We start from the raw sequence: 14,378 nt of genomic DNA, 5'->3' as shown, positions 1-14,378 counted from the left end.
CGGGGACCCCGGATCCTGACGTGACTGCTCAGTTCTGCTCTGGGGTGGTAATGATGCCTGAGCCACGGGAGTGGGGTGTTGTAGCTGACTCATAAAGTGACCCAGGCCCCTCCCGGCACCACTTCTGCTCTGTGCTCACTGGTGGGAGGGTGTGCTGCAGGCTGACCTGGAGGGGGACTGACACACTTCAGGGCTGGGATGGAGTCCAGAGCATCAAGAATGACAGGCGGGCTCCACCATCTCCCCTCACCCTGGCCCCGAGACGGAGTTTCAAATTTCCAGAAACTTTTTGAAAACTCCTATTTAATTCACAGTTCCTTTCTGTTGACAGTTCAGGCCCAGCGATGTCGCATCAAGTGGAGCGTGACACCCGTGGGGTCTGAGGGCGCAGGTTCTGAGATGGGCAGACTGTGCAGCTCTTTCTGGCTCTGTGTGGCACATGCCACACTGGGTCTGGCTGCTGGGTCGCTGACGCCGTGAAAACAGGTCTAAGGCACAGCCAGAGCTGGCTAGCATGCGCCGTCAATCCACCTGCGTGCGGCTTCAGCCAGAGGCTCCCTAACATCGGAACAACCCACAAACTCTTATAAAACCGAACCCAAAGCGTTACAGGACCCAGCTTTTTCTTTTATGTATATTGGTGCTTTGCCTGCATGTATGTCTGTCTAAAGTTGTTGGATCCCCTGGAACTGGAGTTGCAGACAGTTGTGAGCTGCTAGGTGGGTTCTGGGAATTGAACCTGGGTCCTCTGGAAGAGCAGCCAGTGCTCTTAACCACTGAACCATCTCTCTAGGACCTGGTTTTAAGACCCTACAGGTGACTGGTGGAAAAGGGTTTTGACCTAATCTGTGTACTCACCCACTGGCTGGTTGATAGCTACCTGGTCTTTGAACAGTGTCTTATTCCTGCCATTTCCTTTCTGTCTGTCTGTCTGTTTGTCTGTCTGCTTCCTGGCTGCCATGAGGTGAGCAGCTGCTCCACCATGCCCTGCAGGCACGATGCTGGCTTAGTACAGAAGGCAGCCCCCCCCCCCCAGTGGAGTCCGCACACAGGAGGGCCCCTGCCTCGGCCACAGGAACCTCAGTGAGCACCGCTAATGGCTTCGTGGACAGTGTCTACCTCTCCCCCAGGGGGCGACAGTACTGCAGGGGCAGGAGGGCGACTTCAGGGACTGAGGTGGCTCAGCCAGTGAAGCAGCTCCTTGTGGGCACGAGGGCCACAGTTTAATGTCAAGAACTCCTATCTTAAAAAACAAAAGCCGGCGGCAGGTGGTTGGAACACTCGGGCTGGGGGCACCGAGCCAGGCAGATCTCAGCTCCTCAGCTGCCGCCAGCCTCTTCCTAAGTAGTGAGTCCCAGTTCCCAGGGAGCCTCTCCCCACATGTGCTCACACACGTGTGCCCACCTCCCTGGGGGACGGGCGCTGTGTGCATTCCCATTCCACAGCCGGGGAACCCGAGGGAGCCCCTGACACGAGCAGGGCCACCACCAGGACTCAGGTCTGCAGGACTCAGGCTTTGTGCCCGCTTCTCCCCCACCCTGAGCAACAGGTGTGGGACAGATCTGAACTCTCCTGCATCTCCGGCACCTAGCTCTGCGCCGGGCACACAGTAGGACCTCAACGAGCACCGGCTGAGCAGCTGCATGTGTGCCTGCGTGCTGAGCCACAGGGCCCCCGGCTGGAGTGGGTGGGCTGTGCTTCCAGTAACTTCCACAGCTCGCCCACCCGTCTGGCCTGGAGGCATCGGACACCCCCGGTGGCCTCATCCGCCTGGCGCCAGGCCCACCCGGCCCCAGAACTCAGTCTATTAAAAGCCTTGTAAATTTTCATTCACGAGTGTCCGGGCAGCAGGGTAGGCTAATTGCTGCTAAATGTTCGGGAACGTTCCCGCCACGCGGCCGGAGCCATCCCTCTTCGTGGCCGGGCCTAGCCCGCTCCTTTGCTGGGTGGAAGAGCTTACAACATGCACACAGGGCCAAAAAGCAATTCATGTCAAAAAGAGATCGATAATATAAAAATAAAGCACGAGAGCGCGAGTTAAAGGGAACGCCATGTAGATATGTGGTTCACGTCCACGATTCCAAGATTAAAAACGAAGAAAAATCAATCAATACCCTTCTTTAGATGATGTTCTTTCTAATGAGTAGGACCCGGAATGGCTGCAACTATCTGCTTAACTGGGGGGCAGGAGCATTAATAATTTACTTGATAAGGCAGAGAGCGTGAAGCAAAGAGGATGGCTGCGGGATCTTAATTTGGTTGGAACTCGGCGTCACAGCCCGGGGGTGTGCTGGTGCGTTAGCGGCAAACCCAGACGGGCGTGTGGGCTAGCGGGAGGCTCACCCTCAGCTGCCGGGACAGCCAGGGAGACAGGCTGGTCCTCAGGATGACGCCACAGAGCGGGTGGCAGGCAGCAGCGAGGGCCCTGCAGGGGACACTCTTGTCTACCGAGTACTTCGTTCTCCTACAACCCAGCCCCAAACTAGAATCTCGCTTTTGTGTACGTCCTGGGCTCCCCAGCCTGGCCTTCTCAGCACCTCTTGGTCCCCTTGTATGTTGAGGTGGTCAATTAGCTCTCCAAACTGAGAATGCCAGCTCCCTGGATTGGGGAGGAGCCAGGCTAGGCCTGTGTGAGGGCACAGGGGCCTGGTAAGACAGTCAAGTGTCCTGACCTTGAACTTTTCCTCAGTGACGTCCTCCATTTAATATCAGGTGGGGGCAGCCTGGAAGCTTCCTGGGACTCAGGTCCCCTCTGTTCTTTTCCTGCCTCAGTTCCAGGCTTGGGCCACCAGTTACTACCTCTCTGGGCCTCAGTTTCCTCACTAGGGATAACCATAGACTCTCCACAATTGGGACAACTGTAACAAACTAACAGACACAGGAAGTGAGCAGTCAAAATCCAGTCCATGAGAAAGACAATGCCTGCCTGCCCTGTGTGTCAGGCCTGGCCACGCGGTGAGGGGCAACTGAGCGCTCTAGGCCACGGCGAGCCAGTTAGAAGGCGCACCCTGAGGGTCCTGGCTTTGCTCACTGTCTCTGTCACCCGCTGGCCTGACTAGCTACCACAATGGTAGCGTGTGGTCGCAAGCAGACAGCATGTCCCAGCCCCTTGCCACCTGCAAGTGGGAGCACCGAGGGGGCACGGCCTCCTGGACAAAGTCTACAGAGGCGGTTCTAGAAAGCCAGGCAGCTCAGCACATCACCACGGCTTGGGTATGTCTGTCAGGTCACTTGCAAGGCTGACTGCCACCATGGTGGCCACCTGGTAAGACAGCGGGACCTGGGCCCTGCCCCCACTCAGCTGCCCCTCGCCCCGGGAGGGCTCTCTGGCCTCCTGGCTCCCTTAGCCACCTGGCCTCAGAGCTGCCCTCGACCTCATGAGGAGACGCTCAAAGGGAAGGTTCCCAGGCTTCCCAACAGCAGACCCCCTTGCTCGGATCTCCCTGGCCCCATTCTCTGGAGCCAGGAGGGAAAGACCTCGAACCCATGCCCACAGAGACCTGGCCACAGTGTCAAGAATCAGCTTTGTCCAACTTTGGGTAGGGAGGAGGGGAGAGAGAGGAGGGGAGGCTCACTGCAAATGTAGGGGTCTCCTTTTATCTTTGGGGTAACCGCACCCCTAAACCTCCCCTCAGAGCAACTGCTCACAGTTCTGCAGCATGCCTGGGCTCTTCTTGGTGTCTCTTGGTTGGTCACAGGTGGTGGCATTGGGCCTGCAGCCAACTGAGCTCAGCCATTGGCTCCGGTCTTGCTTCTCTGGGTAGCACTGTGACCTGCTTCTCCCAGCAGGGAGTGCTCTGGCCACCAGGACATGTCAGGACATGGCTACCAGCCTGGCTAAGGGGGCCCCTCAATACTGGCCCCATATCACTGTCATCTCGAGCTCTCGTGACAGCAAGTCCAGTTCCGAAAGACAGAGACACACGTTGTGGCTCGAGGGGGGTACACAAGGACACAGGCAAACAGACAGGGGCAGGATTAATGGCTGTGGCCTTCGCCAGGACAAGACCATCAAGTCTGGGGACACAAGTTTGGGGAGGGCACACCAGGTCCCCCCTGGGGCTCTGGGCAACTTCTCCATGAAAGAACTCGGTGCTCAGGACTTCCCCAGGGGCAGGGATGGCGCCCCACCACCTCTGAGCCGTCTCCAGCCTCATGGAAGCCTGGCACACAGAGTTCCATCCAAGGCTGTTTGCAGAGGGCCAAGTGGGAAGGTATCCCTGAGTACACTGTAAAAATGCCCGCTGTCCCCCTGCCAAGAGGGGCTGAGGTGTGGCCCTCCCAAGGCTGACAGCAGACTGCTTTTGACACACTACAGGTGTTGGAGGGGGGGGGAGAGAGCAAGAGAGAGAGAGAGAGAGAGAGAGAGAGAGAGAACACATGCACGTGTGCCATTCCTCAGCTGCTGCCCACCTTGCTTTGGAGAGACAGGGTCTCTCATGGCCCAGAACTCACTGAGCAGGCTGGCTGACCGGCCAGGGACCCCAGAGATCTCTGCCTACACTACCTCAGCACTGGGCTTACGAGGGCGTTTCCACACGTAGGTTTTGTTTTTGTTTTTTAATGTGGGTTCTGGGGATTGAACCCGGATCCTGTGCTCCCAAGCCGCTTTACCATCTTCCTAGACACCCTAGGTGTTTGCTGAATGATACACAACTGCATGGGTTTAGCCAGCCCCCTAAATCTTCTCCTGGTACCCTCTCAGAGCTCCAAGGAGGTGATCACACAGGGTCCCTCAGTTCCTCAGAGGGGAACACCGAATTCAGGCCGTGGCGGTACACGGCGCCACGTTGCGAACTGTGGACGTGCCCACCACCTGGCACTCAGCACCTCACCGGCGCTCAGAGTCCCAGGGACGTGTTCCTCAGCACAGAACTCAGCTGTGTGGCTCGGACACATGAAGTCACTCACCAGGGCCACACGCGCTCCATCACGGGGGGCAGCCCGCCGACCCCCCAAACTGCCAAGTTCCCCTTAGGCTCGGGTGACCACCCAGGCCAGCCCATGGCACTTCCCTGCCGAAGGCCACCCCGAGAAGAGAAAGCCGGGAGCAGGAGGCCCGCCAACGCGGTCCTGAGGTCGAGGGAGCAGACCGGTGCGCACCCTGCTCGGAACCGTCTCACCTCCGGTTTAGCAGAAAACAAAACTTTTAATTTAGATGTTTGCGTCTCTCTGTCTCCAAGCAAAAATAACTCTAAGATAATGACTGTAATAAATGAAGGTAATTAATTGTGGTTTGCTCCTTTAGTGTCTAGTCAGCTTAATTTTACCTTTTCAACTAATAATGAGAAAATAATTTTTGTGCGTGGAGGGTTAATGACATGTAACTGTGAGAGCCACTAATTGCATGTTGCGATCCATCCATCAGCGGCCCCATCTGCGTGGCTTGATTATGTTTGCTAAATTATTGCTTTGAATTATCTTTCATAAAAGCAACTTTTATAATTAGCGGGGCCTTCGGGCTGCCTCCCTTTCTCCGTACCAGGATGTTCAAACTTTGGCCATTTCAAGCTGCCTCCCGGAAGCCACCTTCCCTGGCTGGCTTCTGTTTTCCTGGGAGGTGTGTAGGGGGAGGGGGTATCTAAACTGTCCTTTGAGCAATCAAGAAAGCGTCGATTCACTCCCCTCACACTCCTCATACAGGCAGGAGAAAGGCTACCCTGTTTCGCACACGCCAAGGCTGCTGGACGGGAAGGCGGGGATGGACCTGATGGAGATGCTTCTGAGTGTCACCTTCCTTTGGCTCGGTGGCCACTTCTCTCCCCACCCGGGCGAGAAGGGACCCGCAGCCATGGCAGCTCAGTGCGGCGATCAGAAGAAAGCAGTGCATGGCTGGAGAGGACCCTCGGAACAGCTGTGCACACACGTTGCCGTGGGAAACCAGCTCCTTACTTGGTCAGCTCCCCGTAAGACTTCTCTCCTTCCCTGTCCTTAGGGACATCAACTGTGCAGCGGGCTCATGGCTGTGGCCGTCCATCTGCTTCCTCCTTCTCTGGGTTTGTAAGCTTGGCTTTCCATGTCTCAGGAGGAGAGCTGAGGTTCAGAGAGGCCGGAGAACCTCCGCAGGACCACACAGATGAAGGAATGGGGCTGAAATTCCGAGCCCGCCATCCCGGAGGCTGTGCCTCGGGCCTTCTCCTCGCTAGGAGCTTCTAACATTTAAGTCTTTCTTCTACTCGGCCTACGATGACCCCCACCCTCCCAAGTACTGGGACTACGGGCGTGCGACACCACACCCAGCTATGTCCAGGCTTCCAACACCCAAGCCGGAGTTCTGAACACTTCCTCCTCATTTACCTTGGTCCCCTCTCAGCCTGAACCTTATGACAGAGAGAAAATCGTCACCAATTTAACAGATTAGGACACAGGGGCACAGACAGGCTGAGGAACTCACCTAAGATCACACAGCCAGTGACCCCAGCCACTCTTCATTCCCGTGACACTCAGAGTGCCAGACAGGCGTTTCCACCCCTGTCCTGCACCCTCTCTCTTGATCCATGTCCAGAACAACACCAAAGGACAGAGATCTGTTTATGTCCATGGTACAGAGAGGAAAATGGGAGTTCCAGGCACCTAAAGAAGCCACGCCCACACCATGTATGCAAGTACACGCCCACACCACTGCATGTACGTATGTGCATATGTGGTTCTGAGGGAGAGGTGGCTCTGAGGGGTGGGGAGTGAAGAGGGGCTCTCCTCTCCATCTCAGGGCTGTGGGAGAGTTCTGGATCTACCTGAGCTGTGGGGAGGGAGACATGCTGGGTGTGCTGATAGGCCCTGGGACTGAGCTGCAAGGCTGCCTGAGTGAGTTGTGTGTGTGTGTGTGTGGTGGTGGTGGTCAGCCAGCTCAGGTCTTAGATTTCAGCCTGAGGAATGGGAGCCTGGAAGGTGAGCGGCACAGATGTGGCAGAGCCTCTGGGAAGGGAGGCCAGAGCACGTCACCCACCCCTCCCTCCCTCAAGTGCCATGCCGCCGGCTCTTACCTCGGCTTGGAAGCTTCTCAGCACCGGAGCCACCATCTCTCTGAGTCCCTGAGAAAGAGAGGACAGAAGGTGTGCCACAGCCCAGGCACTCCCGCCCCCAGCCCCGCATCCTGGGTCACTGTGGGACCTGACACACACACACACACACACACACACACACACACACACACACACACACACACGCTTGAGGTTCCGTTCTTAGAGCCTTTAATGTCTCAGCCATTGGCCATTCTGGAAAGGGAGGCAAGCAAGGATATTCCCTAAATGCATGCCTGGTTTCTTTTTGGTGGTTCTGGGGATGGAACCACGCATGACACATTACATTCCTAGCCCTTAGCACTTTGAGACAGGGTCTTGCTATGTAGCTCAGGCTGGTTTAACCTCATGACCCCCCTGCCCCAGCCTCGGGAGTCCTCGGATGCTGGGCTCATGACACCCGTGTGTGTGGCAGGGTAGGTGTTATGGCATAGCTCAGGGGAAAGCAGGCTGGAAAGCTGGCAAAGTCCCCCTCAGGAAGTCCCTCTGTCCTTCCAGGTTTGGCCTGTGGCTACATCTTCCCGTGGCTATCTCCCACGAATCTGCACCTTGTCGAAAGTCACCACTGTCCCTGCCTATCTTTCCTCACTAGGGCTTGGAGTGCTTTTTGGGGACGGGGCTGTGTGCCAGCCCTGTGGTGCCATGCCTGGACATTGGTGTTTGTCACCAATGCTGTGAGCACCGGGGAGACACTGGCTGTCCCAATGTTCCCATGTGACCTCCAGGGTGGTCTGGCGAGGGGCCCCAGCACTGCAGTGTCCTTATATGTGCCAACTCTGAAGCCTGTGAGTCCTCGGGGATCCACTTGGGATGCTTCCTCCTGCTACAACTGGCCAAAGTCACAGGGAGAACAAACACTGTTGGAGGGATGAAGGGGTGGGAGGGCTGGCAGGCAGGTCGGGGAGGGGTGCTCCCCAACCATGGGGCACTTCCTGCTGTTTCTCCCCCTGGACAAGGTCCCTGTTCTGGTCCCAGCTACCGCTCCATACTGACTTCTGCCTCTGGGAACTTCCCAAAGTAGCTGCTGCCTGGATGTAATGTGGGTCTTTGGGGACAAACAGATGATGCCCATGGCTTTGGTTTTAGGAACCAGTTGCCAGCAGAGTTAGGTGGCTCAGGGTCATGGTCTCAAGGCTAGATGCACAGAGGCAAGATGCTACCAGGAGGAGTAGAGGGGCTGGACCTGGGGGCTGCGGCTGAGCCTCAGGCAGCAGGGAGGACCCAAGTGCCTCAGAGGAAGCAGTTGGCCGGAGAGAACTGAACGCAAAGCTTAACTTTTCAGACCAAAAGGCCCCCAATTTTATAAAGGGGGACACTGAGGCCCAAGGGTGTTGGCCTGCTCAAGGTGACGTGGCCAGCAGGTGATATGGTTGGAATTTGAGCCCAAGTCATAAGATATCTTCAACAGGCTCTTCTCATAAGCCAATAGTCAAGTGAGTTTAGGGGTTCACATCTGAGAGCCACGAGATGGGGAAGTGGATGGGTGCTGGGCTAAGTCCCCCCATGATGATGTAAGTCCTGGGAGGGCACATGTAGCAGGTGGGCTGGAACCCCCAGACAATGCTCTTAACGTTGTCACGACTCTTCCACCAGGAGGGATGGGTTCCAAACATGAGAGTTTCCAGAGCCGCAACTATAATAGGAGTGGAAATTTATCCCTTCTAATTATGTAATTGCATAATTATGTAGCATTGAAAATTACATAAGTCAAACTCGCAGGCTGAAAACCTGGCCTGGATTTCCCTCCTCACCTGAGGGTTCCTGTGTGAACTGGTGCTTGAGGTTGAGGTCACCGCGGTGGGTGAAGGAGATGGTCTGAGAGGACCAGAGAGGGACAGAAAGTGTGTGGGGCTATGACGGTCAGCTATGCTCCCCAGAGACGGGAGGGCCAGTGGCACTCTCCAAGTTGAGAGAAAACCCAGTTTATAGAACACGCTACGGTCTGCTGAAAAGAGAAGGGAGGCCTGGGGATAGGGCTGTTTACAGAGCGCTTGCCTAACAGGCAGGAGGCCTGGGGTTCCACCCCAACTGTCACAGAAATGGGGGGTGTTAGTGCACACCTGTAACCCAGCCCTTGGGAGATGGAGGAAGTAAGACCAGAAGTTCAAGGTCATTCTCAGCCGTATGAGGAGGTGCAGGCCGGCCTGAGCTATGTGTCTCAGAACTTGTGCTTGTTGAAGCCATGACAGCAGGGCGCACTTGAGTCTGAGGCTTCTGCCTCTCCTGTGCCCTCACCCCTTCCCACATGATTCAAACAATTCCTACTGCACCCTCGTCCCCCAGCTTGCCCTGAAGAAGCACAGTTGCTTATGACGTCATGATGGGTTCCTACAGCTTCCAGTGTGAGGCCCAAGCCCTCTGTGCCCTGTCTGCCCTTCCACTCACAACCACGGCCCCTCCTCCACCACCAATGCTACAGGAGCCCCCAACCCCACCCCAGACTGCTAGGCCCTGGGACAACTGCCAGCCCCCGCCTACCCTCCTGTGGTCCAGCACACCCGAGCGGGTAGGCTGAGGCAGCAAGCGGCTGGGAAATAGGCCTGGCCCTGGGTCTGTTGCCCGCACTCTCTGTGCGTGTCTCGGCCCTGTCAAAGCAACACAGGGTCCAAGGGCTCCACTTTTCTGTTTACTCTCATAGGTTTTTAAATTTTATTTCATTTTTTTAATTGGAGAAGCAGCAGGGGTCCTGATGGCAGAGGAGAAATAAAATTCTCACATTCAACCTCAGGAAAGAACATACCCATGCCTGGGCCGGCAGGCTCCTCAGGGAGAGGGAGTGGGCTTTCTACGGCCTGGGCATTGCCATCTCTGAGATGAGACTAGGGTATAGCGCCTTGTGGGGGAGTGGGAGGGGCAGGTGCATTGACTGGCAGAGAAGGGTGGGGCCCAGAGCCCTAGCTGTGTCTCCCAGGCCCATTGGCAGGCAGAAGAGGATGCAGACTTCAGGTTAAATTGTCTTGGCCATCAAATGCCAGCCATTTCACCCAAGATTAGGACTCTAACTGCAAATCCTGGCCACCTTGAGTCCTGGGAAAGAGTAATCTGGGCGGAGGTGCCTGGGTGCCCCAATTCCAGTCAGTGCGGGCACCTCCTCCCCCCACACCGCCAAAGCCGGCAGGCTGGGGCTGTGATTTATCCTCGTGGCTAATTAACTTCTTTTCTTGTTAGTCACTTATGTCTACAGTTCTCACAGTATACTTTGGACGGGGAGTGAGGAGTGAGCAAGCTGCATCCTCTCGAGCCGACGGCATAGCAGGCGGCCACACTGTACCTCTGGCACATTTTTCTTAAATTCCCGGTGGAGTTCAATTAAATGTTTAGGAGAATGCTCGTTTTCCTCCTGTGGTACAGACAGCTCCGAGGCGACAGAATTAAGCTCCTTCTGGAATGAGAGAGAGAAAGAGAGAGAGAGAGAGAGAGATTTGTCCTCTTCTCTTTGCTTTTGAATTCTCGTACAATTCAACAATCCGAACAAGTTTTCGTAACTTACACGGCTGAGAAAAGGCGAGATATTGACTCCTGGTACGAATGGAAAATTAGAAGGCAAAACAAACAAACAAACAAACAAAATGGGATGAATCAAAAAAGAGCTCCAGGACACTGGGCTTTCCATGTTTGTCCTTCTGAGGAGCTGGGCCAAACAAAGTTGAACGGAGGTTTTATCTACCCCCCAGCCCTCCCCGTCTCCCCCCCACCAAGCCCCACCTCTTAAATTTCCCAAGAGTGATGGCATAAGCCTGTCAGTAACTGAAGAAAACATCTCCAAAGCATGTCAAAATAGCGGCGCGCGGCATATTGTATGGGCACTTTCCCCCGTGCGAGAGTGCCGCCGACAGCTTCCATACATCAGCGGCGGGCGCCGCTCCAACTGCGGCTTTCTCCCTTAAAGGCCCATAAATTTGCCTCTTAAGATATAGATGGCTTTTTAATTCCAGCAGATTTTGGAAAAATGAAGGTGCTGAAGAGAAGCACACTGACCTCGGGTGTACCCCACGGTAAATCACCGAAGGTTCCCAGAACCCTGGAAAGGAACAGACAGACTTGGGAGGGGCGGCCTGGCCTGACTGTGCACTCAGGACTCAGACTTGAGCGTGGCCACGTGAGATCGAGGGGGGAGGGGGAGGGGTGGGCCATGCATCACGGTGGGGCCTGCTGCTGGGGTGTGTGTGTGTGTGTGTGCTCGGCCCTCCCTCTCAGAGCTTCCTTCGCTGTCACGGAGGCTTTCACAGGAGGAGCACAATTCACCAGGAGTTGTCACCACTCATTTGCATAATTCAAGAAACGCTCTGTTTATGTGGCCTGCACTGCCGGCACAGACTTGAGCTGCGATTTTTTTTTTCTCCCTTTTCCTGGACGATAACTCGATGAACCCTCCTGCATACATCACCCGATTATATTTGCAGCAATCAAGCCCCATAATTTCCTAAATCCGGTGGTGCAATAAATTTCTGCAATCAGATTTATTAAAAAAAAATGCGCGCACAGATGCGGGGAGCGCGTTTCCAGGGTGAACTCTTTAATCCAACATATGTATGACAAAGTGCGGCGTTGTGCTGAAAGACCCCATTTGTCACCGCTAATCCACATCCGTCTTGCACACACAATGAAACCCATTCACTGTTAGATAATGAAATAAAAGCGCCGTTAACCCGCTGCAGAGCCTTTTCCTTGCAAAGAGACTCGCGTCCGAAACGCCTGCTCTGTGGCAATTTACCACAGTTCCATAGACTAAACCTATGCTCCCTAGTTCCTAAACCTGTGAGGACAGCCTCTGGCCCCGGGAGCCCCTTTCTGGGGCAACCCAAGAAGGAACGTCTGTTTCTAGAAAAACGGCTAACTTCTGGAGAAAATCACAGACTGGCAGGGTTGGGGGCGATGGCAGAGGCACCAACCGTCCGTCCGGGCTTAACCTGGGTGAGGGAGGGGCGCTCTCCAAGGTGCTGACGCGCATTCCCACATCAGCGTGGGACCCGGCCACCTTGAGCTACCAGCTTGAAAGCCATGAGGAATTTTGAGCTGGGTGAAAGATGGAAGGGAGAGGGAGAGGGAGAGGGAGAGAAGACATTTGCCATGACTTATGCACACATACACTACACACACACACACATACACACACACACACACACGCACACACACACACACATACACGATCTCTCAAGAATTGGTAGGGTCAGGAGGTAGGGCTCTCATTTACTAGGGGAGAAAGAACTAGAAGGTTGAGGTCCACTGAACTTTTTGTTAGTTTTTAAAGGTGGTTTTTTGTTTTGTTTTGTTTTGCGTTGCCACAGGACACAGAATGGGACTTGGGATGCACCACTGGGTTAAGGATTATTCTGTTCCTGACACTGAGTTTTATGAGCACTTATTTTTAAATTCAGGAGCCCAGGCTGGCCCAAACTCACAGCCTCAGCCTTCTGAGTGCTAGATCATGGGTGTGCACCTGCAGGTGTGAGCTCCCCTCTTGGGACCCTGCACCTCGTCACACAGCCATTACCGGTATCAGCTCTTGCAGCTTAGCTTTGACTTCCTCACCCAGGGGCTGGAGAGATGGTTCTGTGGATAAAGGGACCTGCTGTACAAGCAGGGCGACTGGAGTTCTGACCCTTGGCACCCATATAAAAGCTAGGCAGGTGTGGTAGCCTACTGGTCAACCCACTCCTTTGGAGGTGGATATTGGCAGAGTCCTTAAAGCAAGCTGGATAGCCAGACTATTCAAGAGTGTAAGCCTGGAGTTCAGCAAGAAATTATGTATCAGTAAACAAAGCAAAGAGTGATATATATGATCACACACATGTGAACATGCACACACACACACACACACACACACACACACAAAACACAGGTTATGAAAGGAAACAGCCATTTGGGAGACATTTAATTGCCAGTGTGGTGTGCCTCCGGGCTGTCCCTCTGTCTGGACCTCCCTGATTGCTGGTGGGTACAGATCTGATCAGTAGGGTGCCTGCTGACCACATCACCAAGCTCAAGGCAGGACCAGGCCAGACAGGAGACAGCAGCAGCTCCCGGCTCTGGAGCACGGCATGTCCTGCTCTCCTGCCCAGTCAGAGCAGACACTGTCACGGACACAAGGACCATGCCTCCTCCGCCTCAGTCGATGCTCATCCTTCAGCCTTGAATTCTTGCAGCACTTCTATAGTAAATATCTCAGCAACAACAATTGTGACAATAAAAAAATGCAGTAATCGTAACTACCATTTATTGAGGGCTTGTGCATTTGTGAGAGGACTCAGCCAGGGGCTAGGAGGCGAATTACAGGCAGTCCTAATAACTGCGGTGGGGGCAACTCCGTGGTGGGCTCTGAAGGCAAACCTTCAATGGCCTCCTTTTCAGCTATCCTCGGCTGCCTTTCTCCACCAGCTGGGGGGGGGAGGTTGGGGGAGATTGCTTTAAATAATTCAAGATCATAACGCACCCTGCCAGGAGTTCAATAAACACTGGCTGATATTCATCTCCTTCTTATACACACTGGATGAAGAGGACACCCTGCTAGATCCAAATATGCTAGATTTTCACAGGTCAGTAAAAATATCACACACATACACTCACACACAGAAAAGAGATAGGATGCCAAGTGGAGATATTAAAACTGATCCCCTTGTACTCTGAAAGAACGGGTGTTTGAAAAAAAAAATCAACAAACTAAGAGATGGAATGGACAACAGGGCTTTTTAAAATAAACACATTTAGAAAAGCTCACGGAGCTATATTTATTTCAAGGGAACAGAAGTCTCAGAAAAATAAGCCAGCTCCGTTCTCAAGTCCTGCTTCAGAGACACCCTGCATCCGGCTAGCGGGCATTGCCAGTCATGCCCCTGCGACGCTTCCACGGCCGGCCCCAGCCATGATACACACAGTCCCAGACTTTGGGCCGGGCCCAGCCAGGGAGGAGACACATGCGATTAACCTAACTAGCCATCAGCAGCAGACAGACAGCCCGGAGCCCTGAGCAGACCATTCAAGTAATGATCCTCATAAACAGCCTATTTGCAACTAAAAAGAGATAATTTTAATGAGCTGGGAGCAGATGATAGATGCAGCTGAGGCTGGAATGAGTGAGCAAGGAGAGGGGAGGCTGGGGTGCAGCCGCGTCGGCAGGGGCTCTGCCACTGGTCTGCTCTCCCCACGCTTAACCACTGCCTGGTGTGTGCCCGGCTCCGGGACCTCCAGGCCTTCAGGACATGTGAGCCACCACCAGCCTCATGGGCTGGAGGTCAGAAACAGGTCCCTCGGTGTAACTTCCACCACGGTGCTACCCTGCTTGAATGATCTTTATTTTACATGTACACATACGTGTGTGTGTGTGTGTGTGTGTGTGTGTGATGTCAAACACACTATGCT

At 54.5% G+C, this 14,378-nt stretch overlaps 1 protein-coding gene across 17 annotated transcripts in view; it reads right to left on the bottom strand.

Annotated features, from left to right (window-relative positions):
- Cux2 (cut like homeobox 2) overlaps positions 1 to 14,378 on the bottom strand; it is a 183,416-nt gene that overhangs the window by 58,222 nt on the left and 110,816 nt on the right. For 10 of the 17 annotated variants that reach the window (XM_060382437.1, XM_060382430.1, XM_060382435.1 and 7 more), the window contains exons 2-3: positions 10,211 to 10,401; positions 6,984 to 7,031 (exon numbers count right to left, since the gene is read on the bottom strand). In XM_060382437.1, the coding sequence (XP_060238420.1) occupies positions 6,984 to 7,031; positions 10,211 to 10,301 (139 nt within the window). In that variant the 5' untranslated portion in view covers positions 10,302 to 10,401. Of the gene's footprint in view, positions 1 to 6,983; positions 7,032 to 10,210; positions 10,402 to 10,509; positions 10,534 to 14,378 lie in introns of those variants that run through there. The other 7 variants (XM_060382429.1, XM_060382440.1, XM_060382442.1 and 4 more) reach the window with 2 other exon arrangements.

Source organism: Meriones unguiculatus, chromosome 4, assembly GCF_030254825.1.
Source record: "Meriones unguiculatus strain TT.TT164.6M chromosome 4, Bangor_MerUng_6.1, whole genome shotgun sequence".
NCBI classification, from domain to species: domain Eukaryota; kingdom Metazoa; phylum Chordata; class Mammalia; order Rodentia; family Muridae; genus Meriones; species Meriones unguiculatus.
Note: the sequence above shows the minus strand (reverse complement) of the source record. Positions and strands in the feature narration are given on the sequence as shown.